The 27,656-nt window shown below is 39.3% G+C and overlaps 1 protein-coding gene across 4 annotated transcripts in view; it reads left to right on the top strand.

Annotated features, from left to right (window-relative positions):
• GPLD1 (glycosylphosphatidylinositol specific phospholipase D1) overlaps positions 1-27,656 on the top strand; it is a 38,394-nt gene that overhangs the window by 7,998 nt on the left and 2,740 nt on the right. For 2 of the 4 annotated variants that reach the window (XM_063130446.1, XM_063130445.1), the window contains 22 exons: positions 813-868; positions 2,641-2,719; positions 4,703-4,800; positions 5,791-5,901; positions 7,567-7,615; positions 8,706-8,760; positions 11,035-11,142; positions 12,467-12,494; positions 12,583-12,722; positions 13,293-13,358; positions 14,740-14,860; positions 16,886-17,025; positions 18,722-18,908; positions 20,170-20,280; positions 20,656-20,730; positions 20,893-21,049; positions 21,971-22,112; positions 23,377-23,479; positions 23,840-23,933; positions 25,341-25,517; positions 26,843-27,003; positions 27,272-27,298. In XM_063130446.1, coding sequence (XP_062986516.1) covers positions 813-868; positions 2,641-2,719; positions 4,703-4,800; positions 5,791-5,901; positions 7,567-7,615; positions 8,706-8,760; positions 11,035-11,142; positions 12,467-12,494; positions 12,583-12,722; positions 13,293-13,358; positions 14,740-14,860; positions 16,886-17,025; positions 18,722-18,908; positions 20,170-20,280; positions 20,656-20,730; positions 20,893-21,049; positions 21,971-22,112; positions 23,377-23,479; positions 23,840-23,933; positions 25,341-25,517; positions 26,843-27,003; positions 27,272-27,298 — 2,285 coding nt within the window. Of the gene's footprint in view, positions 1-812; positions 869-2,640; positions 2,720-4,702; positions 4,801-5,790; positions 5,902-7,566; positions 7,616-8,705; positions 8,761-11,034; positions 11,143-12,466; positions 12,495-12,582; positions 12,723-13,292; positions 13,359-14,739; positions 14,861-16,885; positions 17,026-18,721; positions 18,909-20,169; positions 20,281-20,655; positions 20,731-20,892; positions 21,050-21,970; positions 22,113-23,376; positions 23,480-23,839; positions 23,934-25,340; positions 25,518-25,886; positions 26,240-26,842; positions 27,004-27,271; positions 27,299-27,656 lie in introns of those variants that run through there. The other 2 variants (XM_063130448.1, XM_063130447.1) reach the window with 2 other exon arrangements.

The raw sequence follows: 27,656 nt of genomic DNA, 5'->3' as shown, positions 1-27,656 counted from the left end.
GAGAAATTATGGTCCATTAACGGAAATGTCTAGATTTGAATTTCTAATCACAACTAATAACTCTAAAGGACTAGTGAGTAAATACTATGAATTAATTATTGTGATTTGATATCACAGTAATACCTATCAGAATAAATGGGAAAGGGAATTAGGTACTCATCCTGTTAACAAAGCCTAAAATTATGATGTGCCAGCCTAAAAAATTACAGTGTATTTGAATCACTCAGAAAGGGTAGATAAAATTAAGTATTTCTGGTACCTTATACCAGCAAATAAAATATATGCATTTGATAGGGATGTATGGATTTTGTTAAATCCTTTTCATCTGTGTTTTATGGATTATCAAGTGTCTTTTGTTCTGTTAACAGTTCATTTATGGAATTGGTTTTTTTTAGGGATGCACGAGAATTTCATTCTACTTGCACAATGAGCACTAATTTGCCCTTTTACTAATGGACACTTGTGCAAGTGCGAATTAACACACTAAAGCAAATCCCTCCCAAAAGTGAAAATACAGTCTCAAGTCCACATGACTCAAAAAACCCGATCCACTGATGGGAGTTGTGGTCCAAAATGTCTGGGAGGCACCAGTTTGGGTAAGGCCAGACTAGGCAATAGCTGACATGAAATGTGCTATAGAAGAGACATTCCTACGGTAACGTGAATATATTGTGTTGGAATATTTTAGGATATATATATATATATATATAGACACAGATACATACCGTATCTCACCCCATTGATTTTTTCCACCTTGGAACTTATATATTATAATGAGATATGCCTGATGTACTGTGATGTTATTTTTCTAGCTCACAGAGCTTTGGAATTTTTCACGATACAAGAGGGAAATGTTGATTATCGTAAGGTAAAAAGCTTATTATAATATTCAATAGCATTTTAATACGCAATATGTTTCCCATTCTGAACCTTCTGTCTGCTATAGGGTTGAGCTATTTCGATTTATTTGTGCTATCCTTATTCAGGCTGTGGATCATGTAAAGGAATGTATAATTTATTTATCCCTCCCAGCTATTTAAAACCCAGTTATGATTATGTTTAATATAGTTATTTAGAGGAATTAATAGGTTTATATCTCATATACCACAAGGAACATGGCCATTTTGTCTGTAACAGGGTTATAACATGGAGCAGTTGTAATAAATTGTTGCCAATTGTTATGAAATGCTATCAGGATGGAAGTCTCTGAATTCAATAATCATTTATTTATTTATTTATTTATTTAAGCACTTTTATCCCGCCCTTTAGCCAAAAAGGCTCTCAAGGCAGCTTATTTATTTATTTATTTATTTATTTATTTATTTATTACATTTTTATACCGCCCAATAGCCGAAGCTCTCTGGGCGGTTCACAAAAAATAATAGCTTACAAAAATATTCCTTAAGACAGTCCTTGCCCACAGACTTACAATCTAAAAAAAATGACACAAAAGGAAAGGGGATTGGGAGGGAGGAAGGCAAAATAAAATAATCATAATTGTCAGTGTGCATTGGTGCCCATTAGAAGCCTCTGAGCTTGGAGGCTTCTGGAAATCTTATGCCCTGCTGAGCTGTTGCAAGCAGGGCAGGAGGGGGACAGGTGATTTCACCTCCCATTCTTCAAAAACAAAACAGCTAGGTAGGCCTTTGAACCTGTCTAGCTCACTTATTAGCAGTGGGTGGGGACAGGCAATGGAGGAACCATAGGATTCTGCAGATCCTGGACTCTCCTCTCCCCTCCCTTCCCTGCCCATTGGAACACCTTCTTTTTGATCTCTGTTCGGTTGTCCGAGGTCACAACAGCCGGTGTGGTTCTATCCCTGATGGCTACAAAGGGGTGGGGTGAGGATTTGATGTTGGATTCCCCCTCCCAAGGTTGTAGGAATTTTGGGGACCTTGAGAAGGAGAATCTGGAATATCCTAGGCTTGCTTTGCCCTTTGGTTAGTTGGCATATGCCAAATGAGGTATCCGACGAGATTTGGTGCTATCTCCTTCCAAAAGCCGACACTCACAGCTAATCAAATTTTATCACCCTGCTTAGGATTGAAGAAAGCTATGTTATTTGCTGTTTGGGGGACTTGACAGATTCTACAGAAAGGGAAAAAAATGATGGTTTAGACTAAGCTACTTGTTTCATGCCTACTAAAAATGTTGGACGTAATTATATAATTCATTGCCACAGAATATCATGAGTGGTTAGCATAAAGAATATAAAGATATATTCTTGCAGGATAGAGCTAGCCAAGACAGCTGAAAATTGGACCTCTGTTCAGAAGAACTCTCATGGGATGACTTACCTCAGTCCTGCCTGTGGTGGTGGTGGTGGTGGTGGGTGAAGCCCAAAGGGGCAGGGCCAAAATACAAAAATGCCAGCATAGTTTAGCTTACAGTTCTTACTGCCAGTAACTGAGTTGTAGGGCAGTCATTTCAACCTTTTAGAATGAGGGCTGAATCATCTGGAGAATGCTGGAGGGCAGATTGGCACCCAGAGGACTGGGCTGAGATCCTGCATCCCTGATAGACACAATTGATTTTGACTTTACTAATACCTAAATGTGAGCATGGCTATGCCTGAAATGCTGGTGATAATATTCTCCTTTAATGCTTTGATTCCTGTTTCTTCATCTTCCTTTTGCCTAGTTATTACTTACCCACCAAGATGCATACCAGGCTGGAAGCCTTTATCCTGATGCCTTTTATTCTAGTGTCTGCAAGAATGGTAAGAAATAGCATAATGGATATTATTCCTGGAAATACATACATACATGCATACAAATAATTTCATGTGTTTTATTTCTATACTGCCCAATAACCAAATGTTTGTGGGCAGATCAAAAAATTGTAAAACATAATATAAATGTTTTTAACATACAAAATTTTAAAACAATATATACTGTAAAACTCATGACTGAAAGCAGTAATTCTTATTTGCATTTAGGCTAATTGGCCTTATAGGTAAATCACAATTAGGTCAGTGGAGAGTCAGGAGGGGGACTGTCATTGTTTAGGAAATGACTGCCCAGGAAAACTACATGGGAACAAGCAGCCAGACATATGACAAGTATATAGATCTGGGGTGTGAAACATCTTTCAGTCCATGGACCAAATTCAGCTTTGGAGAAACTCTCAAGAGCCATATTTGTTGGTGGGCAGGGCCAGAGGCAAAAATGCCTGTAAAATTGTAACCTTTATGTGCAGTAAACACATGATTCAGGATTACATGCTCCATGGATTCACTGACTGTGTCTGGATGTAATTCTAAATTATGGTTTATTGCTGTGTGAACGAGCCTCGTGCTGTGCACTCCCCTCTTTTATCTCCTCCTCTGATAAATCCAGGAGGCAGTGGTTGAAAGCATTCTTCATTCAGCTAAACAGGGTTGGTTATTATGCTTGAACTGGGACAAACTGGTCAATTTTAGTTTACAATCCTAGTTTGTTTGGATAAATCATAATTGAAACTAACTGCAGTTCCAAGGTTGGACATAACAACAAACTGTGCTTACTTGAAAATGGAAGCAAACACTTCTGATCTCTGACTTTTATAAATGCCAGAGGAAGAGAGCATTGAAGAGGAGCAGGCTGATGTACTTAACATTTAACTATGGTTGAGTTACGTCCAAATCAGACTACTCAGTTTGCTAGCACTCTGTTTTACTCTACCAGCTTTTTCCATTGGAGTACAGGACTTTCTTTCTTTCTTTTTGTTCATCTGTCTTTCTTCATTCATTCATTTATTCATTCATTTTATGATTTGCCCTATAACAAATCTCTCATACATAATAAAAGCAGAAACTCGCAACATACGTAATCAAAGCAGAAATTATGAAACTAATGATCAAGTCAACAATAAAACACATTAAAAGTATTATTTTAAAAGCAGCAACAAAAAAACAGCATTTAAAGGAGATAAATAACTGAGCAGCTAAAAACAGAGAAGATCATTTTAAAATGCAGCATTACACCTATTAAAAATAAAGTAAGCAGCAGTTAAAATACTTTTAAAAGGCCTAGGAGGATTAAAAGGTCTTTGCTTGGTGCTAAAAAGTCAACAAAGTCTTTGTAATGCATGTCATCTCAAATACATTGACAGGGTTCACACTATTGAAGGAAAATCAGCCACCATGACTTATTTTCCCGCCCTACATGATCTGGTTGCATGCCACTGAATTACTGTAATTTCTCTTGCTGTATGCAGTTTGTCATGTCATCCAAACCCAGTGAAGGTAGGTGATGGATGGGTTTACAAACCATCCCAGAATCTATGGCTATTTCTAGGGTTGCAGGGTGGCTTGTAAACCATCCTTGCCACCCATCCTTGCTGGGTTCAGATAAGATGACAAGCTATGCCTGGTGAGGGTAAATATGGTGATTTGGCAGTGTGAAACTGGCATGTGCAGGGTGGGAAAATAAACCACAGCAGCTTATTTTCCTTCTCAGATTATGTGAACCCACCCATTGGATGTCGTGTCAAGCTGATTCTCACTTCAGATTTCATTATATGGTAATTATTCATTATGTTTTTCATTATTAGGGGTTCAGTATTATATATTTGTTTTGGCAAAACATACCAAGATATTTTCTTTAACGTTTTGTCACAAAATCTGTTAACTAAATGTTACTGCACTGAATAAGAAAAGAAACACATGGAAGAAATAAGAGCTCATTTTATAATGAAATCTTATGGCCCTTTGGCATTTCAGGACGATTCCATCAAGTCTCTGAAGACACTCATTGGGCACCTTTTCTCAATACCAGTATCCACTACATCAGAAAGAACTATCCACTGCCCTGGGGAGAGGTAATAAATTCCACATAACTGGCTAATGCTGAAGGCCTTGGTACCACTAATTCCATAGATCATGTTCCTCTCATAAATTATTTTACTCTTACTCGGTCACTCAGGCGTACAGAAAGAAATTGAAAGAAAAATTATGAAATGAATTTTGATCTTTCTTAATGAACAGCTGTAAAACAAGGCAGCATATTAGCTTCAGGTTCTGCCCTTATTCTCTCTGATGTGTGAAAGTATTATTTATGTGCACTATTAACTTTAGTGAACTATAAATTCACTGGAAAAATATGCATCAGTTACTTTAAAGAACTGCAGCTGTGGATTACTTAAAGACTGCAAAGGGGCCTTCAGAGGTGTATGAACATGTGGCCTTTGAGATGATCTAAGGATGCTTTTAATTTGGCCAATGCAGTTTCATCAATAGACATTTTATTAATGGCTAATTGGTAGAAGAAACCCTCTCAAATCAAATGGGTCCAAATTGCATGTAATGCCACCTTTCTCTTCTTTACATTCCTTCTCAAAATTGCCTTTTCCATGAAGTCTTTTGGATAGTCCCTTAGTTCGCTTTGTCTTCTGAGGTTAACCTTAATAGGTGTAACTTGAATCCCCATTCTTCCACTATTGACCCTTGTTGCCTCTTCTTCCTCTTCTTTTACTGCCAACTCTGATGAGTTTTAGATAAGTTCCTTGTGGCAGTGACTGGCCTTTTTGTTGTTTTTCTGTAATGTGCCATTCAGATTGATGGAACTATATAATTAACGCCTGGTTGTGGTGAAAGCATAAACAAGCTCTCATCAACAAATCAGCTAAAAGGTATCACTGGGTTGTATCTGATGTTAGTATAACTTAAGTCTCATTTATTTCAAGGGGTCTTTAAGTAGGACGAACAATGGATGCAACCTACCGTATCTATTTTGTGTCTCTGAATCATTTTGCAAGTGTGTTTCAATAAAAACGACTGTAGGATCATGCATGTTTATTCCTGCTGTTTAGGCTACAGAGAAACTGGTGGCTTTCCTTTTTGGAATTGCTTCTCACATGGTGGCAGATGTGAGCTGGCATAGTTTGGGGATTGAACAAGGATTTCTTCGGGCCATGGCAGCTGTAAGTTGTGCCGCATTTTATTTATTAGGCATAGGCATTTTCTTTGAGGCCAAAGCATACCACAATCATATTGACTATTTTGTTTTTATTCTTCCTCTTCACTGACACAATAGCGTAATGTCCTGTCTTCACATAAAGATTGTGGTAGTGGGGAGAAAGAGCAAAAGAACCTTAGTGATGTTTACCTTTTTTAAAAAAAACAATGTTTGGATACTTTCATTAGCATGAGAAAGAATGGAATGGGGGACACAAACCTCAAATAGTCTGTTGAGTGAGTTCTGCAGCAGCCTTCCCCAACCTGGCACCCTCTGGCTGTGACATTATGTGAGTTGTACAGGGCAGAGGGAAGCATTTATGTCAAGCAGCCGATGCAGGGAGATGGGTGCAAGGTGCTGAAGGAGTGACCTGTGTGCCATGTGGCTTCTTCTGTGTCCCCTACATTAGCCTATTGTTTCCTGACGCAGTAGAGTATGCTGTTCCACCATCAGTGCTGAAGACTGATTAAACTGCCAGTCTAGTCAGCTTTTGTAGGTGGAATAGGAGGAACGCCACCTTGTTCTTTGCAGCAATGGGAGGAACGCCATCTTGTTCAGGCAGCAAAATGTCTTGGGCCAGCCCTAGAATTGTAGTCCAACACATCTTGGGGAAGGCTGGCCTCAAGCTACTCTAGGTTACTCATAATGCAGAAAACAGATTAGAAAGCAATGGTCAGTGAGTGAGGCACCTGAGGAAACATTTTGTCAATTTCACCTAAACTTGGTTTTAGCTAGACTGATTAAGACAAGATGAAATTGACAACTGAGATGCTTGGGTATATTGCTTGCAAGGGCAGTAAGCCTTAAACGTTAAAAGATATGAGAGGAGATTGTTGTGAGAAGCACTTTGCCTGTTTGTCACCACCACACAGCAGCTCATATTGGCATCCCAATTTGGAAAGGGAGGGAATATTTTCATTGAGTTGTCCTGGCTACCTAAATTGTCCTGGCAATGTTTCATTCACACCTTCTTCTGGACAATTCAATGTCCAGATTGAGCATCCCTGTATGATGGGCAAGAACAGCACCACTACTATTTCCTAAATCATTCCTCATTGATTATCAGTATTCTGGGAATGAAACTTCCAGAAACAGTACAGCAATGTTTCTCTTTGTCTAGCTTTTGAAAATATATATGTAATAATCACTGATTTTCATAGCTGAAATGTTGGGGAGGGATAACACATCCTTACTGCCATCCACGTTTAATTATTTTTCTACACTTTGCCTTTTCTTTAGAATTAATACTTGTGGGTTTTTTTAAAGGATTTTACTATTTTTCTTGGTCTGAATGGTTTTATAAGTTGCTTCAAATGGGAAGGATATAATTTTAAAATAAACAATGTTGCAAAGCTATTTGGATGTGAATATGAAGTTCTTTCAAGGCATTTATACAGCTTGTAGCTGAAGGGGTTTGATGGATGATGGCTATTAGCAAAAAATAAATAAATTATGGTAGCTTTCTCCAACCTGGTGTTCTCCAGATGTGTTGGACTACTACTCTCATCATCCTCAGGAAGCCTAGGTTGGGAGACTGGAAAAATGAGAAAATGTATTTCTGTTCACTTTATAACTCCTCTGGTCCTAAATGAATTATGAACTGTAAATTATTTGTTTCTTTTTAATCTAGGTTGATTTTCATGGCTCATATTCAGAAGCTCATGCTGCTGCCGATTTCGGTAATTTATGTATTAATGGATTCTAGAAAGTTCTCTCCCCAAATTTCTAATGAATTGCCAAAGATTCTTATAGGAAAATCTGGTATCATGTAGGGTTCATCAGCCTAAAATAAGTGATTAATTAACAATAGAACTGTTTTTTCTCTGCATAGGAAAGGTGATTTCTATATCAATCAAGGCTTAATTATCTGAGATGATTGAGTCTTAAGGGCCTTACTTAAGGGCACCATGAAACTTGCTCAAAATAGCTTCTGATTATAGGCAAAGTAAAAACCTAGAAGTATATATCTGACAGGATATATATATATATATATATATATATATATATATATATATATGTGTGTGTGTGTGTGTGTGTGATGGCAAGACATTTCACCATAAAAGACATTAAATCATGACCTGGTCTGAACTCATGCACTCTTCATCAGAGGAAGACCATGAACTATTTTTAAAAACTTTCTTCTTCAACAGTCATCATTGTACTCGTTAGATCTCAGATTTCTGCTTTGGGATTTTGTGTCTTATTTTAAACACTTTTAAAAACATCCACTTACTATTGTGGAGTTTTCAAACATCTAGAACAGCCTTCCCCAACCTGGGTGTCTCCCAGATATTTTGATTTCTATTCCCATCAGCTTCAACTAGCATGGTCCAGACTCCTGGGTCAGGAATCCAGGGAAGTTGGAGGGTACCAGATGTTATCCCACTATGGCTATGGTGTGTGAGGGGGAGAGAGGGGTGGGAGAGAGAGAGAGAACAGCAATCAAACAGGTCAGTGCCACTCACAGAGGAAAGGCCCATGTAATTGATTCGTCCCACATCATTGCACGCACGCGCACACACACATATCTGCATGGAAATCCATAGTAGAAGAATAGCTGTCTCTGTCTGTATGTGTGAAGACAGATCATGTCCAAAGCCTCGTTGTGCCTGTGGAATTCATTCTCATCGTGTTCTGAACGGTCTTCATCTGAAAATGCTCTAATAATAATAATACAAAATGTAGGCAAAACTTTTATGCTTTTAGTTATAGTAATTTTGTTTATTTATGGTGAATTGATGTCTTATTCTCTTCTCCCTTGAATCTTAGGCGGAGATGTGTTAAGCCAGTTTGAGCTTGATTTTAGTTATTTGGACCCAAGATGGTAAGAACCACTAAAAGTGCTGTTGGGTTTTTAATGCACACACACAACCAGGTACAAGGAACGGGCAAGATAACAACAGGGCCTGCTTCAGTTGAACCTCCTCCTCCCCCACAGGGCTAATGGTCATCTTGTCCCTCTGGGGAAGCAGCAGCAGTGAGGGAGATGGGAGCAAGCAGAGAACATCAGGGCCTGCTTCAGTTGGAAATCCTGCCCCCCACCCCGGGCTAACGGTCATCTTGACCCTGTGGGGAAGAAGAAGGAGCTGTTGGTTTGCTCTCCATTGGGATATGAGAAGAGGGAGCAGGGCCTTCCTTTCAGTCCTGCTAAACAGTCTCCTTAATTTCTTTTTCTTTTCTCCCTCTTCCCTTCCCATCCCCTTTTTCTCATGTGTCATGTCCTTTTTTTTTAGAATGTAAGCCTGAGAGCAGGGACGGTCTTCTTTACTGATGTATTGAAAGTCACTCCGGGAGCCTTTTTGGCTGAGGTGCAGGATATAAATAAATAAATAAATAAATAAATAAATAAATAAATAAGATAGTAACCTTGTTCAGACAACACGCTAAGCCATAGTGGTTAAGCATTTTGAGCTAAACATTATAGCTTAGCGTGTCATCTGAACCATGACTTAGTGTGTTGTGTGAACCATTCCTAACCATGGTGGCTACATAATCATGGTTTAAACATGCTCACTAACCATTTGCTGCAAAAGGGTTAGCAGCCTAACCATAGCTTTGCGAGTTGTCTAAGCTGTCCCAGTCACTAAAGGTTCATGACTTTCTATACCTAGCCAGTATGATGCTGAAGAACCAATGCGTGGTAGTAGATTGGGTTGTATCTAAATCAGGGAAATCTGGATTGAACTTCCCTCTGGGAAACTCACTGGAATGTAGGATGTAGCCTTATACCAGGTCAGAATGTTCTCTACTATGACAGGCAAAGGTCTTCCATATCACCTGCTATCTGAACGTTTAATTGGAGATTCCAGAGATTGAACCTGAGGCCTTCTGTATGCAAAGCATATACTGTCCACTGGTTGGTCTTGGTCTTGGATCTTCCAGCCTAATCTCATAGGATTGTTGTGGGAGCACAAGGAGAAAACCCTGTGAAGGCCACCTGAGCTCTTTGGAGGAAAGGCTGGTATGCACCTGTGATCTGTGTTCTCTTGTGCCATTTTAATAACTTGCATAGCTGAAAGATCTGTCAGGATGCCCCTCACCATTTTTGTTCATAACTATTTATTTATTACATTTTAGACCACCACTAATGTCCGGGCAGTGTATAAATTTAACACATAAAATGCAAAATAACCACAACAAGATGGTAAAACAAGTCAGTTAAAACAGGATAAAAAGACTTTGGAATATGATAAAACCAAAAATAAAAGCAGCAACAGGCCTAGAATCATACAAAAGATCTAAAAAGCACTTCTTCTTGCACCATAGTGTGGGCACTAGGCATTCCGCAGATGGGGCACCACCACTGAAAAGGCCCTCTCTGTTTTAGCCACCTGCCTCCAATAAGAAGGCTTTTGCCTGCAAAACCTCATGCCACAATAAGTATATGGATTTTAAGTTGCCCCATGTTATTTTGGCATTTTTACTGTAAGAGCAAAACAGAGCTATCCTTTGTTTGTCTCACTTTCTCGTACAGCACCTTATGGGAACAGATACTGAATCAGATCTTGGACCAGCTCAGTATTGCATACCCAGGGCCTGTTTGCACAATCAAATTAAATGAGCCACGGTAGGCTGTGCCATTTGCTGGTGATCATTTTGAATATTCAGGCTGCAAGTATGGTCTGTTGTGTTGTCTGAACCCGGTGGGGGTGGGTTGTGTGAGGGTTAAAAATTCCTCTCAGAACCCCACCGAGTTGAGACAACATAACGACTTATAGTTGTGGCTTGAATTTTCAGGATGGTGCCTACAGGCACTGCAGCTCACTAGCCCTTAAATAAACCATGCCGAGCAGCGGCGATCATGTGAATCCAGTCACTCACTGGGAACAGGTCACAGGCAGGAGCCTTCGCCAGGCCTGGAGATGTTAGGGATTGAACCTGGGACCAGTTGCACTCAAAACATGTCCTCTACCACTGAGCTACAGCCCTTCACACTTTGCACATTGAGTACTTCTTAGATATGTAATGTTCTACTTCTGTAATAGTTCCAATATTTATCAGGGAATCTGGAGGGGTGGGTTTGCTTTGGGCATCTCATTATGCCGATGAAATCTTTGTTGGCTTAAGTCGTGTTAAGCTCTGGTGTTAATACATTTAGGTATGTACCTGTGAAAGATTTATTGTCAATCTATGAGGAATTGTACGGCCAGGAAATGATAACTGAAAATGCTATTGTTGACTGCACATACCTGCAGCTTCTTGAATTGTAAGTCAAATTGAACTTTTGTGTTTTCATTTCATAAAGCAAGTGAGGAAAGACTGTATAGATTGCTGAATGTTTGATCATTTTGGATAGTAACTACTAGGTTAGGAGAATGTTGGGTCTAAACAAAGGTAATTCATTATTGATGGTTGGACAAGCCAAATAAGGAAGGGTGGTTTAAATTTTAATGTGGGTTGAGGGTTTTTAATGGAAATTGTTTTATGTTTTATTGTAAAGTGCCACGATGCCAGAAATGGTGAGGCGGTGCTATAAAAATGTGAATAAATAAATAAAATAAAAGTCAGAAAAGATACGGTAAGAAAGAGGAGAATTTACTCAGTAGGTAGAAGGAAAATTCGTTTCGTGATTTAAGGAAGGATAGGGATAGGAAACTGATACAAACCAAGGAGGAGATTATTATTTTTAAGTAAGACTCTGTGAGCCTATTGAATAGTACAGGTATGTGTATATACTAAATATATTTTAGAAGAAATGTTGTGTCGTGCAGCAAGGCAGGCACATGTGGGTGCCATGCAAAAATAGTGTCCACAGGCACCTGACACAGCACGACAGACCCTGTGGGTAAATTAACCCATGGTGGGGTGTCAGGATGTGCAAACAGGCCTAGTATGTCCAAGTCTGGACAAACTCTGGTTAATCTTAACTACAGTTTACTGAAGCAAGTCAGCTTCAAACCTTGGGTTATGAAACTGGCTTTTCATAACACTAAGCTACGGTAAAGCAAAAGATTCTGATCTGCTCCTCGTGGCCACGCTGAAAGGAGAGAAGGGGGGTTGCATGAGCCTGAGGTTTGCTGCAGCTCATTCCTGTCATGATAAACCATACTTTATCATTCTATCCAAATTCAGTGGAAGTTTTTTATTTGTATTGTATTTCTATGGGTGAAATCCAGTGTCACACGAGTGGACTTTTGTCTGTACAGTGGGACTTTCCCTTGCTCTCCTCCCCACTGCAGCCCCCCCCCCCAATATCTGCTCTGGACCCAACCTTTTGGAGCAAAATTGCAGGGAGCTATATACGGAGGCAGGGAAATCCATTCTGCCAGTGACGTCTGTTCCGCTGGCAGATGGGGAGCATTGAATCCAGCCTTATATTTTAATAAAAAATATATATAACTGGAACTTTACAGGGTGTTTTAGATTAGAAAACAACTGTAATGTATTATGCTTATTTTAATATCTAAACTGTCAACTGTCTTTTTATAGAGGTATACAAAAACAAAGTATGTAGGTATATCTTAAGTAGCATTTTGTGCATGGAAATTTCTACAGAGATCATAAATAATCCACGTTTTTCCCTTGTCCAGGTATGGTGAAATCAGTGTTGTTGCTAAGGTAATGGTTTTTTCTTAAAAGCAATTTGTTGAATGCTAACCCTTGAGATGCCAATCCCACTAATTAAACTATGTTTTGATTTTCATAGCTTTACCCCTTCTATGCCGGGAAGTCCCCATTTTTGGTGGACAAATTCCATGAGTATTTTCTTGGTGGTGTGGATGATATGGCATTCTCATCAAATAACATTTTCCAATCAACAAGTCAAATGCTAACAAATGGGACCAGGTGAGATGCTGGTTTAATGTCTCTGGAGTAAGGTGTACTGCTCTGAAACATTGGACAGATACTTCTTGTCTAAGAACTTTGGTTGAAATAGGTGGTGCAGTGAGCTATGAACAGGATAATAATTTCCGTTTAATAGCCAGCCACCTGTTAGCACCTAACATCCATTTTGCTTTGCAAATTATGTCTGAGAAAATTGAAGATGAATTTGACAACTTAGGTGCAGTTCTGAGGAACTCTAAAACAGACATTACTTTAAAACAGACATTACTCTAAAATAGACATTACTTTAAAACACATTTTAAATGTCTGTCTAGCAGCTACTTCTTCTTTTTTGCTTTAAAATAGGCAGACGGACCCTGATTCCTATCAGGACCATAGCATGGGTGGGTGGGTGATGGGATTTTAAGACCTGGATCAGACCCCCTACATCTATTCTAGAATAAAATAAAAAGACAGGTGGTAGATACACATTTAAAGTAATTTCTGTTTTGGCCCTGAGAGTTGTATTAGATATTCAGGATGTAAAATTATATCCTTAGAATAATTCTTTTGAATTGTTTTTTTCTTTAGTGATTGCTTTATTCCAGAGAATCCTCTGTATATACAATGTAAAGATGAGCAGAGGACTACTGTTGGGTAAGAAAAGACTTCATGTATTAAACCTAGTTTGCATAGTTGTGTGAATAGCCTCCAAGCTGTATATTTCTTTTTATGCTCTTTTCATTAGGCAAAATTTCAGGCCATCTACATCATTTGGTTCTTCCTGATGTGGTTAGGATTCGTCTACCTAGATCAGAGAAAAATTGCCATGTGCATGTCTTTCCTATATGAGAGCTGGACGTCGATGTGCTAATGTCACTTTTCTATCTTTTCCAGAACTTGCTCCCAAATCCCCAAATTGGGATCAGTCTCTAAGGGAATTCTGGCACTTTGTAGCAGAACTCTCTCCATGCCTTAGTTATTTTTCTAAATTAAAATGAATGCAAAGGATCAGATTTAGGGCATTTGGGAAACAAAGGTTGCTGATAGTTGATTATCATAAAAAATAGTTTAGCTGTAAAATTGCAGTTAGTTGTATCCAATGTTGTAAAGTAAATGCAGCATCTTATTCTGAGGGTTAATTATATTTAGTTCTACTTTCAGCCTATATCACCAGAATGTATACAATTTTGGTTTATGATTCCATTTCGCCTATGACTGAGTACCGTTTGAATTAATTTTGGCTCTCCTGAAACCAATGGCAGAATTACTTCGTTTGAATCAGGAATGTATCCCTGGCCTTCTACAAGATTATCCTTGCAGCGTAAATAGAAATTGCCTTTTCTATGGTATTTGCATAAGGTCTAACTTCTTTGTCATAAAAAAAAATCTGGCTTAAACTTGTCAAAATAAAACAAGGAGTTTGTTTCACAAAAACTAAAACCTTAAAAAGTGAACGACACCCGAGAGTGAGTGAAATACAAAATAGGACTAACCAAACCTTTAAAATATAAATCCTGATGCACAGGATTTTTGAGACTAACCATAATACAAAGTCAGAAAATGGGTAGGTTCACACAACTAACCCACTTTGGGTTACCATGTTCTCTGAATGCAGCATATTTTCTGTAGGGTGGGTTAATGTGTTGTCTGAATGCACCATGTTCTCCACAGGGAGGGTTGTTAACCATGCAGTATGGTTTATTTTTATCAAGCAAGCAACCCTGAAAACCCATGGCTTGTTGTTGGTTTTATCAGGGTGGTTAACAAGCAACACAGCATGGTTAATGAGCAACCCTGCAGAAAATGCACTGCATTCAGACAGTGGATGGGTTGGCATGTTGTGTGAACCCAGTCAATGTATCTATGAAAAACCTTTGTGGCTTTACATCTAAGTCGTGAGATGGTTCCAATATTCTGTTTCACTGAAGTACTTATCACATTGCTGTCTCTGGTATGAAATTTTGTCAGTGACACTTACCCTACTTTTATGGGGCCATGAACAAACTTTATACTTAGAACTGTCTTTTTTCAATAGGTTCAAACAGTTCAAAACTGAGCACCACAGAAAATTAACTTCTTCACTGACCAAATCAGTTGAAAAGAATGTCAGCTATACAGAGAGAGGAGTTTATTTTGACACTCCACCTTGGGCAATAGTAAGTCTTTGTGGCACCTAGACATTATTGGTAAGAAAGAAACAGAGACAGATTTATAGACAGATTGATTTTCTTTGTTGGATATGGGCAGGGCTGTACATGTTTTTCACCCCAAAATATTGCCCAAATGAATTACATAATATAAGAAGTACTTTGTTTGTTCATTTGTATAATTTATACTAACTCCAAAATTACAGTTTTGAAAGCATTTATATTTATCTGTTTTGGCAAAAGCTTAGCTGGGATAGGTGGATTAAAAGAGAGAGAGAGAGAGATGGAGTTTGCTGATGGTGGCTACTAGTGAGGAAGAAAAGGGTCAGTGGACACTAAGAAAGAGGTCCAGTTTGCATTGAGATTTCAACTTGCTGAGAGCTGGCAGCTTCAGCAAATCCTTCCCAGTTTTTGAGCTTATCCAGATGTCTCTAATATTTTCTAAGCAACTGTAAAGGCTAGAAATACATTTTCCCCCAATGAAAGCAAGAGTCTGAGAATGCTAAATTCAGTGGCAGATATTGGATTTCACCCAAGTATAATTAGAATTATAGACTTAAGGAATTTCTCAGTTGTGGATACGAATCTTCAGATCTTAACAAATAATTTGCTTGTATGCAACTATGATTGCAAATGGAAGAAGTGTCTTCAGCTATCTCTGGACTGCTCAGAAAATTATTTGATTTACAGCCTGGTCCTATATATGTTTACTCACAAGTAAGGCCCACTGTTTTCAGTGAAGCTCACACCTAGATAAGTGTTCACTGTAGTCCTCAGTTTGTTTAATCTATGAATTATGTATTTATTTTATTTTATTTATTGCATTTTTATACCGCCCAATAGCCAAAGCCCTCTGGGCGGTTTACAAAAATTAAAACCACAAAATTTACCTTGATATTAAGTTTGTGGTAAATGAAAACAAAACAACCCTTTTCATGCATACTAACAGACTCAGTGAACATTTATTCAACAAAAATCTGAGGCAGTTCAAATCTACAGACATCCTTTGAGTATCTTATAGGATTATTTAGGGTCTGTTGAGTTTCCCAATAAATTTGGCAGGCCATCAACATTAAAGTAAGGATTGCATGTCATGTCATGTACAGTGCTATTTTTAAGCACTTAAAAGTTAAGTTTTTTAACTTTTGTAATCTTTCAGTTAGATAACATGACTTCATGCAGCTTTAAAAAGTCAATGCAATTACGCAGTCTATAATAGTCTTAGTCTGCAATCCTATACACACTTATGAGCAAGTAAGCCCATTGAACACAGTGTGATGTTTGAGTAGGCATGCACAGCATTCAACAGCATGTGTCACAAATACTATTATGCTTAAGTCTTAAAAGCCTGGCCCCAGGGCCACTCAAAAGAGTGGTGAGGTGAAACATTGCTGGACCCCAACACTGGTGTTGAGCCTATTCTTCCAACAGCTGCCTTTCTCAATTTGCATGGATAATCAAAGGTGCAGTAGGAGCAGCCCCTGAGCAGAGTTCCTCTCAGAACACTCCCAGTGGTTTTCCTTGCCCTGTATCCCCAAGTACCACTTCCCCCACTGTTCCAGTGGGTTTCCCAACCCTCTAAAGCAGGTTTTGAGAGGCATGGGGTGTGTGTGCAGGAGGAGCAGGGAGTCAATAAAAATGACCTTCTCCCCCATTCTACCAGCAGAAATATTCAAATGGATCAAAAGTCTTCCATGGATTGCTTTAAGGAAGCCTTCCATCCATGGCAGGGAAATTCTGGATCCATCCCACTGGAAAAGAATGTTCCATTTGCACATTTCACTTCTTCCAAGGGATCTTAAAATACTTATGATCCATCACGGAGAGAATCTGGAAATGTAGTGTATCGCCTGTAAAGTGCTGTTGATACAGGCCCAATTGAAATCATCAGTAGTAGTGTACGAGTATAAATGCACCCATTCATTGGAGTGATGCTTACGCAAGAATGATACTAGGTAAATTGCACCAAATATAAATCGGGTCCCGAGCAATCAACAGATGATTATTTTTTTCCATATGCATTTCCCCCTCTAGAATTATCTTCAGTTCAGGAATACTGTCACTGCAAAGAATTTGAGGAGTATGTGGGGAGTTCTAGAGCAACCGTCTTCTAAACACATCACCCAGCCCAGTGCTTCATATTTTCTGAAAACTGCATATGCTAGACTTGGCTGGTGAGCATTGATTTCTCCTTTCATTTGATAGGTCAGCTTGCATTGATTTGATACTGCTGCTAGGATATTGAGAAATGTTATACAGGTTCAAAAGTGATCTCAGTATAGTTCAGGGTGTTTTCACACAAACCCACTTCAATTAATTTTCAATCTGTGATTCAAATGTAATAACCTTATATACTTTGCATTTCAGTGAGGAAGAGCAAAGCCATATATTGGATCAGCTTTAAAATTTTAAATCCAAACAATTCAGCTGCACCCAGAACAAAATTGAATTAATAGAATTGAAGTCTAAGTTGGCTTAGATTTGTTTCAGATAAGATAAATTTCCTATATAGATGTAGGAAACTCAGCTTTATGCTATAACATTTTTGTGTATGTATCCTATAACGTTACACATTCACAGCTGTTCTTATTTTATGCTATCTGTATACTTTGTAAAACACCTTGTCTGAGACAAGGCCACTCATGGATATTCGTGGGTTCTTTTGACAACGACGTTTGCCTCCTGCACGCCTACTGTTCCTTCTGGTCTTTTTTCCATCAAAAAATAAGACCCAGAAAATCCGTTGTTTTTTTTTAAAACTATAATGAGACCGGCCACCATTTCCTGCTGTATGCAGGAGAAGCAGCATGATAAAAATGCCCACTGAATATGCCACGTGGTCGCTTCTCACTTCCTCGTGTGAAGAAAGAGGAAGCCGTTAGTCCCTATTGTGGGACAGAAGCAGGAGGCAAAGCGACAGTAGGGAAACGCAATTACTGATCTGTAATCTGACTAATTACTCTGGTGTAATTAGTCAGTTGGGGACATAGATGAATGATGTGATTCTTTAGATAACCAGTGTCAGAACCTAAATCTGATAGATTACTTTCATAGCCTAAGTCCCTAATGCAGTGCCCGTGGGTGCCATGACACTTGTGGGGACCTTCAACTGCACCCACAAAGCTCCCCCCTCCCTGCCCCCTTCAAAAATTATTTTAGGAAAACCTGTCAAAAATGTTTGGGCGGTCTTCTTTGGTCTTGTATTAGCCCCTAGCCTGGCTGTTTCTCCCTCCTTTCTGGCCTCTAGCTTTGCTATTTCTCTCCCCCACCCACGGCCTTTAACTCAGTTTTGACTAAGCGGCCCCCCACTGTAGCCATTATGCGATTAGCCATATCCATTTTGTGGTGGTGCCCACAGCAGTTTTTCAAATTCCAAATCTGCCCACAGGTCCAAAAGGGTTGGAAACCCTTGGCTTAAGTAGTTTTATTTCTTGGATATGTATACTTTCATATGTAAATGCTCATCTGTTACCCTTATATATTGATGTTAGTTGAAACCTGACAATTCTGGTTTATTTAGTTCGAGAAAGGAGACCTAAGGATCAAGAATTTAAGCCGTATAAAACTAAGTATGATCCTAAATTATTCAGTTACCTGTTGTGGCAATAAGTTAGAAAGCTTTCAATGTGCACAGAACTCTTCTTCAGACAAACAACAGTTCTTTGCAACTTGCAGGTTTGTTATCCTGCCAATCCAATTGGTATAATAAAAGCTGTAATTAGTACCTTTTTGGAACCTGCCTGTCTTTCTTCTGGACCACTATGGCAACTGGAAACTGACTAGTCCCTTTGAAATCTGAAAAGGAAAATATGGATGTTTTCAGCAAAAGTAAATCAAATAAACATTGGAATTATTTTATTTGGTGTGCAGGGCGATGAGTTCAGCTGACCTGAATCAGGACGGATATGATGATCTAGTAGCTGGAGCCCCAGGCTATAGCCAACCGGGACACATTCAGACAGGACGCGTATATATTGTTTATGGTAATCAATCAGGTTTGCCTCATAAAGACTTGGACCTAGACCAGGAAGCAGATGAAATACTGGAGGGGAGTCAGGTAGGAAAGCAAGACAAACATTGGTAATTGAAAACCCATTTTTTGGCCAGCACCATTTATTATTTTCTACCAGCAGCACCATTAATCTGGTTTCTGAAGGAAGTTGGTACATATATATATATATTCAGTTGTAATTTAACACCATGCTTTATTCATTGCTATGCAAAACCAGTAAGGATTCTTTGTTGAGATCAGTGAATGAACTTTCCTCTGCCTGCTGGTGGCGACAGTCTAACTGCACAGCCGCAGCCAGGGCCCACCTTTGCACCACACCAATTGGCTGAGCAGGGCTGTTCGTCATCCCGCTCGTGGAGGGGCTGCCCTGCCTGTTTGACATGGAAGAAATTAATTGCTCTTAGTGCTCAAGCTTTGAACTCTTTCAAACTTTCAAAATTTTCTGCAAATCTACACTGCTCAAGCGTCAGTTTAAAACAAAAATCAGCAAAATTGGTCTGGTAATCTTAAATAGTAAGCTTATATAAACATATTCTTATATAAGATGTTGGTGTTTTGAGAGAGAAAGGGCATGGACACAAGATTCCATAGCAATTTGAATATCATGCCCCTAAGTTGCCAGTGGCCTAGTCACACACTGGTTATCCCAGACCGCATAAAATGTCAAAACTGAAGTAGCAAAATATGGGGTCTTCTCATTTACTTTCTATGCAGACATTGGTGTCTAACCCCTAAACATTTATCTTTATTCTCTCAAGAGCATGGAAGACCAGGAAAAGAATGGGGAAAGATGTCAGGGGAGCAGCAGTTTCAGGAATTATTGCAGCTACTTTACATCCCTGGCCTAAAGCTTACAAATTAGGTCAATCTATATAGATATCTGTTGTGGGATACATTGAAAAATGTGATGGAATATTTGGTTCTCCTTGTAATGGTGCTTGAGATTCACTGGTGGCCTGAACTTTTGAAGTAGAACTAGCAAGAAGAGTTTAGTAGTCCCTTTAGTAAACAATGAACACGACTTGATCTGAAGAAGCAAAATGTATTATTTATTTTATTTATTTAAAGCGTTTTTTGGGGCTCCTTTGAGGGCAGCAGCAGACTCATGTTAGCACTTATACATTTGTGCTTGATGGGTTAATACATCTTTAAAGAACACCTTGTCACTTTTTTTAAAGTTAATATTAAACGTGCAAAGATGTCTAAGTATTGTATTGGACATGATCTGAGTAAATATTCTTTAAACAGACAGACAATTTTTAAATCACTGCTTGGTCACAGGAATGATGTATAGTTTTGTTTTTAGCCTTCAGGAAGGTTTGGTTCTGCCATCGCAATTCTGGACTTCAATGAGGATGGCGTATTGGATCTTGTGGTGGGAGCGCCATCTGTAGGATCGCAGGAGCTCAGTTATAAGGTAAGAATGAATCTGAGTTTGTAAAATTTCAGTGTAAAATGCAATACAGGTTAGTTTGTTGTACAGGTGTATGCAGTTTACTACATTTAATATTGGCACTTTACATGGCTACACTTTTTGACATTGCCCAAAGCGAAATAAGTCACAGGAAGAATGGATACATCAGCTAGCTGACAATTTCTGGACCATCCTATTTTGCGTATGCCAATATCTGTACATCTCAAAAGTATTGACTACATTAGTCTGGACTGCAACAGTATGCCTGGACACACATTTTAATGTGATGATGAAAGACTGGGGTAAATTTGAATTTCATATTTTAAAGTAAAAGGCTCTGATTTGTATCCTCCTGAAGTTTTGTTTTCTGTTATTTAGGGCTCTGTATATATATACTTCGGCAATAGAGGAGGAAGTTTCCACAACCTACCAAGTATTACCATAGTTTGTCAAGTAAGTTTGCTAATTAAAAGACAGCACTTGCCCATCTGAAATTAAGTCAAGAAGAACGCATAATTTTACCTCTTATGTTGAGACGTTTCATTGGGGGAATTCTGTTTCGGCAATGGAGTGGCCTGTTCTCTTATCCAGAAACCAATATATTGCCCTTTTCAGGAAATCTACTGTAATCTTGGCTGGTCACTGCTGGCAGCTGATGTTGATGGAGATGGAAATAATGATCTCGTGGTTGGCTCTCCTTATGCACCTGGCGGTGGAAAACAAAGAGGATTTGTGGCTTCCTTTTATTCATTTTTCAACAGAAGCAGCCAAGGTGACTTTTGCCATAGTATTTTTTTTTATTGTGTCTTACTTTACTTCCCTTTCAAATCCTTCATAAAACAAAATCAGAGTAATAATCTAGGTCCGTCTCCAAGTTCATGTGCAGTGCCACTGATAATAAACCTCAGATGATACCTTTAATGGCAGAGGGCCGTGAGTTTAAGGACCAAGGCGAACTCATGCAAAAGATTACAGTGCCATTCACCACCAGCAGCCTGAGCTGAGGGCAATGGTAGTGGGAAGCAGGGCCACTCTACCAGCCCTGATAAAATAATCCCCTGCCCCGCTCTTCCCTCCCCAGACCACTTTCCTTCTGTATTGTGCCTGTTTAGATTATAAACCTGTTTAGATTAAAAACCTGTGATTATAGGTAAGCTTTTTTGGCTGTGGAGCTGCATGAAAATACTTTAAATAAATAAACTAAAGAAAGGGGCATACAATCAAAATTGTAATTCAATTTTCTCATAAACCATACTTGCTGGGTTCACACAACATGACAATCCCTGAGTGGGGGTTGCATGTGCAGCCTGGTGGCCCTGGCTGCACGGCTCATTGTGGGTTAAATAACCCATGACCAGCCATAGCATGTCATCCAGACCTGGTCATTGAGGAACTAGCAGTGCTATGCTATGCATGCCTGTTCGGAAGTAAGTCCCACTGAATTCAGTGGGGCTTACTCCCAGTTAAGTGTGTATTGGATTAAAGCAGCATTACTGAGCTGACCCACCCGGCCCTGTTGGCATCATTGTGGAGATAATTTAAAGCTCAAACACCACATTTAATAAATAAAAAAATGATCCATATTGTACAGTGAGATTTGGTAACGCAAATGTTCTTGGTCCTTATGTAAAATACGTGATATCTTCTAGTTATCCTGCGTTTATCGTTATTTGCTTTTTGTTTGATCTGGCAGACCAGCTGTTCGTATCAGATGCTGACTGGATAGTGAAAGGAGAAAAGGATTATGCCTGGTTCGGAGCATCACTCAGCAGTGTTCAGCTTCAGAATATGACCTTGCTGCTTATTGGCAGTCCTTCTTGGAAAAGCTGTTCAAGGTATCTTGCACTTAGCCTTAAGAGGCTACATGTGATCATACCTAGCCTGCCTTCACAATCTGCACTTTCCCACTCTGTAAACTACATATGAAGCGGATTAACAATGTTCCTCAAAGTGTACTGTTTTAATATCTGTACTAATTAGAGGACACGTGAAATTGTTGTTCTTCATATATCACGCTCTTGTCTGCATGTACCCCTGATTGTGATGATAATTATTTAAACCAAGATTAATCAATATAAAGCCTGAAAGCAGTGTCTGACCCAGCAACAGGTTTCCCCTCAAGCCTTCACAATCCTGCACTGGTTGGCTGAGGAGCCAGTCAACATGGCAGTACGATTCGGCTGAGCACATTTTTGGGCAACGTATCAATGGCCTGAGATCTCCGCAGGACTGCCAGCCAAAACTGTGGGAAACTCTCCCAAAGATCCATCATTAAAATTGCTCCCCCAGCAACAGTGATGTCTCCACGACACCATAGTTATTCTTAGGTACCCCCTCCACAGACACCTTCTTCAAGTTCAGTCGAGAACATGAGATCATCTAGAGTATGTCCTGCCACATGCATTGCGCCCAATACAGTTTGAGATAAGGCCCATAGTTGTCACGGTGGTTGTTATGAAATCTTGAACTGCTCCAGACAAGATAGCCTGAGTGTGTATGTTGAAGTCCCCAAGATCAAAAGCCTTTGGGTCCTCAACACCACTTCCAGGACCACCTCTGTCAGCTCAGGCAGGGAGACTCTTAGGAAGTGGGGTGGACAGTACGCTAACGGAATCCCAATCATGTCTACATTTCCCAGCACCATGTACAGGTACTTTAATATAGTAGACTGTTGGACAGGGCATCTGATAGGTCCCTAAATTGACATATGGGCAATGTCGTGGTTCAAAGATGAGGATTGCAATAGCTGGAGAAGGGATACCATCTTTGTGTGTGATTTCATAAATATAATTCATTTTCTTTTACTTCGCCTTCTCTGTCCTAAGCACTATGGGGAGGTCACAGTGTTTTCTGATCCCATTCATTATTACCCTTAATCCTGCAGGTAACTTTGTTCTTGTGATTTCCATTCTATAAATAGGAAGCTGAGGCTCAAATCAATGAGTCAGCGCTTTTGAGTGACTGCATGTTCCATAAACTGAGCTTCTGTTCCAAGATAGTGACCGTAGTGGTGCTATGACTCCTTTGCATAAGCATTGTAATTTTAAAACCCATCACTATGCTCCACTATGTTTTGACTGTAACCATCATGTGCTCTAGTCCAGGCTGCTATTTCTCCCAAGATACCAAGCAGGCTGTTGGAAGGGTATATGGCTATATCCCACCAAGCACACGAAGCTGGTTTACTTTAACTGGAGACAGGGTAGGTCTTTTTGGTATCCCTTGAAGAGCAATATTGCAGGCTTTTAAAAAGGCCTTGAAAACATACTGTTTTATCATGGTCTTCTCGTTTTATGACTACTGTTGCTGCTGCTATGGGTGTTATTGCTGTTGTTCGTGGTTTTATTGTTGGCTTTTATTGTTTTTATTGCTATTTGATTGTGTTTATGTTTTTATTGGTTTTAATATTTTAGCTGTTTTTATGTATTTTATTGTCGTAAGCTGCCTTGTAGGAGCTTCTGCCTTGACAGGCGTCCAAGAACTATTTTAAATAAATATTAAAATATCCAAGGAAGAATGCAACTGTCTGTGGATAACTTTCCTTTTTTTAATTAACACACAGGACAGGGGGAAACTTGGTTCATCTTTGGCTACTGGTTTCCTTTCTATAGAAGGAATCCCTAGGCAAGTGTTGGTCGTTGGTGCACCCACACAAGGTAATATTGGGCTTGGGGCAATATTTCTTTGCAGAGGTTTTATTTTAGCAATACACCAAATAGATGATAGATAAAGTGAGCTTCATCATAGTAATGTTTGTCAACTATGTAAATTATATGCTTTACTTCTCTACAACAGAAAGATTTTGGGACCACATCTGGTCAGTCATTTACAGGAGGGGCCTTCATGCCTCGTATACCCATCTACCATACTCAGTCCTGTTCTTGCCTTTATTCATAAAGGAAATAATATAGGCCCTTTTCCCACACACCCCGTTCCTTACTCTCACCCAGCTCTTTATGAATTACATATTCCCCAGTATTTTAACATTTAAAATTTAAATTCATTACCAATTAAGGATTTTAACCATATCACCCTGGACATCTAAAAAGGAAACCAACTTGGATTCGATCCAGATTTAGACATATTTAAAAGTAGACCCATTGAAATCAATGAAATTTAATTTAGACTGACCTGAGTCCCATGTAAAGGGTCCCATCAGCAAAGTCATAATTTCCACATACTCGTGTTTTCGGATAGTCACACTACAGCAGCAGATTAATGGAATTCTACGTTGTAGCCTAAACAACTTAACACAGGGGATGATGATCCGATCCATTGTATCCTCCTAGCATGTCTGGGAGTCCCCCACTGTTACCCCACCCACCCCAATCTCAGCAGCCTTCCTGATCCTGCATGCAGATGGCTGTTTGTGAGGTGGCTGCATGTGCCTGATGTGTATGTGATTGACTGGATTGGGCCATGTTGAGTATATAACAGGAATGTGGAACGTATGGCCCTCCAGATGATGTTGGACTGCAACTTCTATTACCCCTGTGTCTGTGCTGGCTAGGGCTGATGGGAGTTGCCATCCAACAACGTCTGGAGATCACACATTCTCCAGCCCTGGTATATAACGAGCTGCTTTATAGTGAGTTAGAACACTGATCCATCAAATATAAAATACATTAAACTGAATTAAAACATAATATACATTGTTAAAACATCCTAAAAGCATCCTAAAAGTCATGCCCCACCTGCTTCCTGGGATGCTTTAATGGTTGGGACCTTAGGCATGCAGAGCATGTCCTTCCCCACTGAGCTGTGCCCCTCCCTCTGCTCTGTAGCCTTCAGATAAAAGACTTCCTACCTAACTGAATTGAGAATACTGCTGACCTTAACACATTGTAAGACATACACATCATCATTCTAAAAGCTGACCTTTCTTATTGCAGTTAGTACATTAGTTCATGCTTGCTGATGGACTTAGTAGGGACCATGTTTCCTGCTGTCAATTCTAGTTGTAACCTTCTCTCATGAACAATGCCCAGCCATTAATACCACTTACTATAGCCATCTCCCAGGAACACTACAATGACCCTGTCATCTTGCTTGATTTCTTTCAGACAGCAAATCTAGGGTTACTTTTATAACCTCAGTGCTGTACCAAGCAGGAACTGCTCTGATGTATGGTTTGACGGAGAATGGCAAGCCTTATCTGCTCAGCACTTTCAGCGGGGACAGGAGATATTCACGCTTTGGAGGAGATGTGCACTTACATGACCTGGACAATGATGGACTTGGTAAAAAAAAAACCACCACAGAAACAAGAGCATCATACTCAATATCATGTTTCTTTTGTGAAGCACCTAAAATTGCAGAGTGTTGCTCAATAATTTCAAAAACAAATCCCCAGCCAAAGGCTCGCATCCAAAGGTCAGCAGAAGAGGAAGTGTAAAGGGAGGGGACCAAGAGGAAACATGAAACAAATTCTGAACCAAGAATTTTAACAGTGTAAGGGTTTATAGAACAGAAGGTAGCATAGAACAAGTAAGTTTTGAAAAGCCATTAAAAAGAAGTAAGAGAATAGGGCAGATAGGTATTGAGAGACGAAGAAATCCAAAGCACAGGTCAAAATAGTCATAATTCAGTGCCAACAACTTACTTTGCAGGGTTCCCAGTGCCAGCTTTTCAAGTTACAGAGAACATTTCTATAGGCATCATGAAACAAAAGAAGCATGGTCCAAAGACATATGGTGCAGTTCTATCACTGAGGCTGAGCAGTACTGGTCCTGCAAGCTGCCTGAATGGGGAACCACTTGGAAATTAGACCACTCTGGAGTCTATGAAGGAAGTACAAGCTATGCGTAGCAAATAAACATATTTTAATTCTCAGTCACTGATACCGCAAATATTCCAACTTTAGATAGTTGCCAGTTAAAAATAAAAAGTACACATAATGAGATACATTGACTAACGGAGAATAAGTTATTGCTATCTGTAACCCACAATTCATATTCTCCTGTTTTTCAGCATACCACATTTTAAGTGTTTGAAATGTTATTTTGTGATGAATTTGCTGATCTTAAACACTGTGGTCACTATCCAGTTCTAGTTGTGCACAACAATTAGGGTGCCCAGGCGGGTATCAGAAATGCATCCAAACAATTCAAGAAGGTCGCAATTGAGGTTTTTGGACCAAGGCAAAGTGTGGCAAAAGCCTGCTTTTGGGTGGGGGAAATCTCCCTTTTTCAAATAGGGTACTTAATAAAGTGCCACTGATGCTAGTGAAACTGACTTCTTCAGAAAATGTCATGTCATATATTGCAAAGAGCTATGTACTTGAAATGACTAGAAATGACTGCATTAGTAAGTAATTATACAGTCAATATAGTTAAAGAGTAAATGCATTTCCTCTATACCTGATGAACAGTTCTGGGTAACTCAAAAGCCTGTAGGACCTAGACCAACTGAAAAAAATCCAATAAATGACAACATCTTGCCAATTTTGTAGTAGCTTGTGTTCAGTTAAGAAACTGTAGCGTAAATGGCATCTTGTATATCCAAGAAAATAATTTTTATTACATTGTCCAATGTATGTATTTTCTCCTGCTATGAACGGTTGCAGATGAAATCATTATGACGTCACCTCTTCGAAGTAAACACACAATGCCTGTACTGTTTGAAGAGGAGGCTGCACGTGTTTACATATTTAGTGGAAACCAGACCACCTTGGGTGATGTGACGGACCACTGCAGATCATGGATTTCCCCTTGTCCTGAAGACTGGGTAAGAAAACATTAGGAGCAAGGACAGCAGATGCTATTGCTGTTGTGGGTGATTGCCTGTGTCTTTTGTTACACCCAAACTTTTTACAAATTGATCTAAATTTATATTTGTATTGAAAACAGTATTATGTTGTTCTATTCGGCGGTATGAATTTCTACCAGATGCATTTTGTCAATTCATATATCTTTTGAAAATGTTTTAAATTGAATATGCAGCTGTAAAAGACAGAAGTGATATCCTCATTTTTGTTTCTTCCTTCCTTCCACAGGCAGAGTATGTCATAATTTCTCCTGAGGTAAGCAATAAAACTCTGAAGGGTCAAAGAAACTGCAGGTAGACCTAATGGCTAAAAATTGACTGTATACATATTTAACTTGGGAATTAGAAGGGTTTTAATTATTGTCAGTTGACCTGAAACCACTAGAACAAACTTCTTTTGGTTAGAAGCACAGATATAATATATGTCTTGCAGTTTCTACTGTAGTGCCTCACTTATGATCCACTGGGGAAAGGAAGTGTCCCTTAAGACCAAACAGTCGCAATTAAGGATAAAATGTTGATTGGCTTAGAAATGTAGGTTTGGATCCAGACTTCGTCATGCTTAAAGTAGACCCATTGAAATCAGTTGAACGTAGTCATGACTAACTTAAGCC

This window comes from Elgaria multicarinata, chromosome 7 (assembly GCF_023053635.1).
Source record: "Elgaria multicarinata webbii isolate HBS135686 ecotype San Diego chromosome 7, rElgMul1.1.pri, whole genome shotgun sequence".
Lineage (NCBI taxonomy): Eukaryota > Metazoa > Chordata > Lepidosauria > Squamata > Anguidae > Elgaria > Elgaria multicarinata.
The sequence above is the reverse complement of the archived record's forward strand: the minus strand, read 5'-3'. Positions and strand labels throughout refer to the sequence as shown.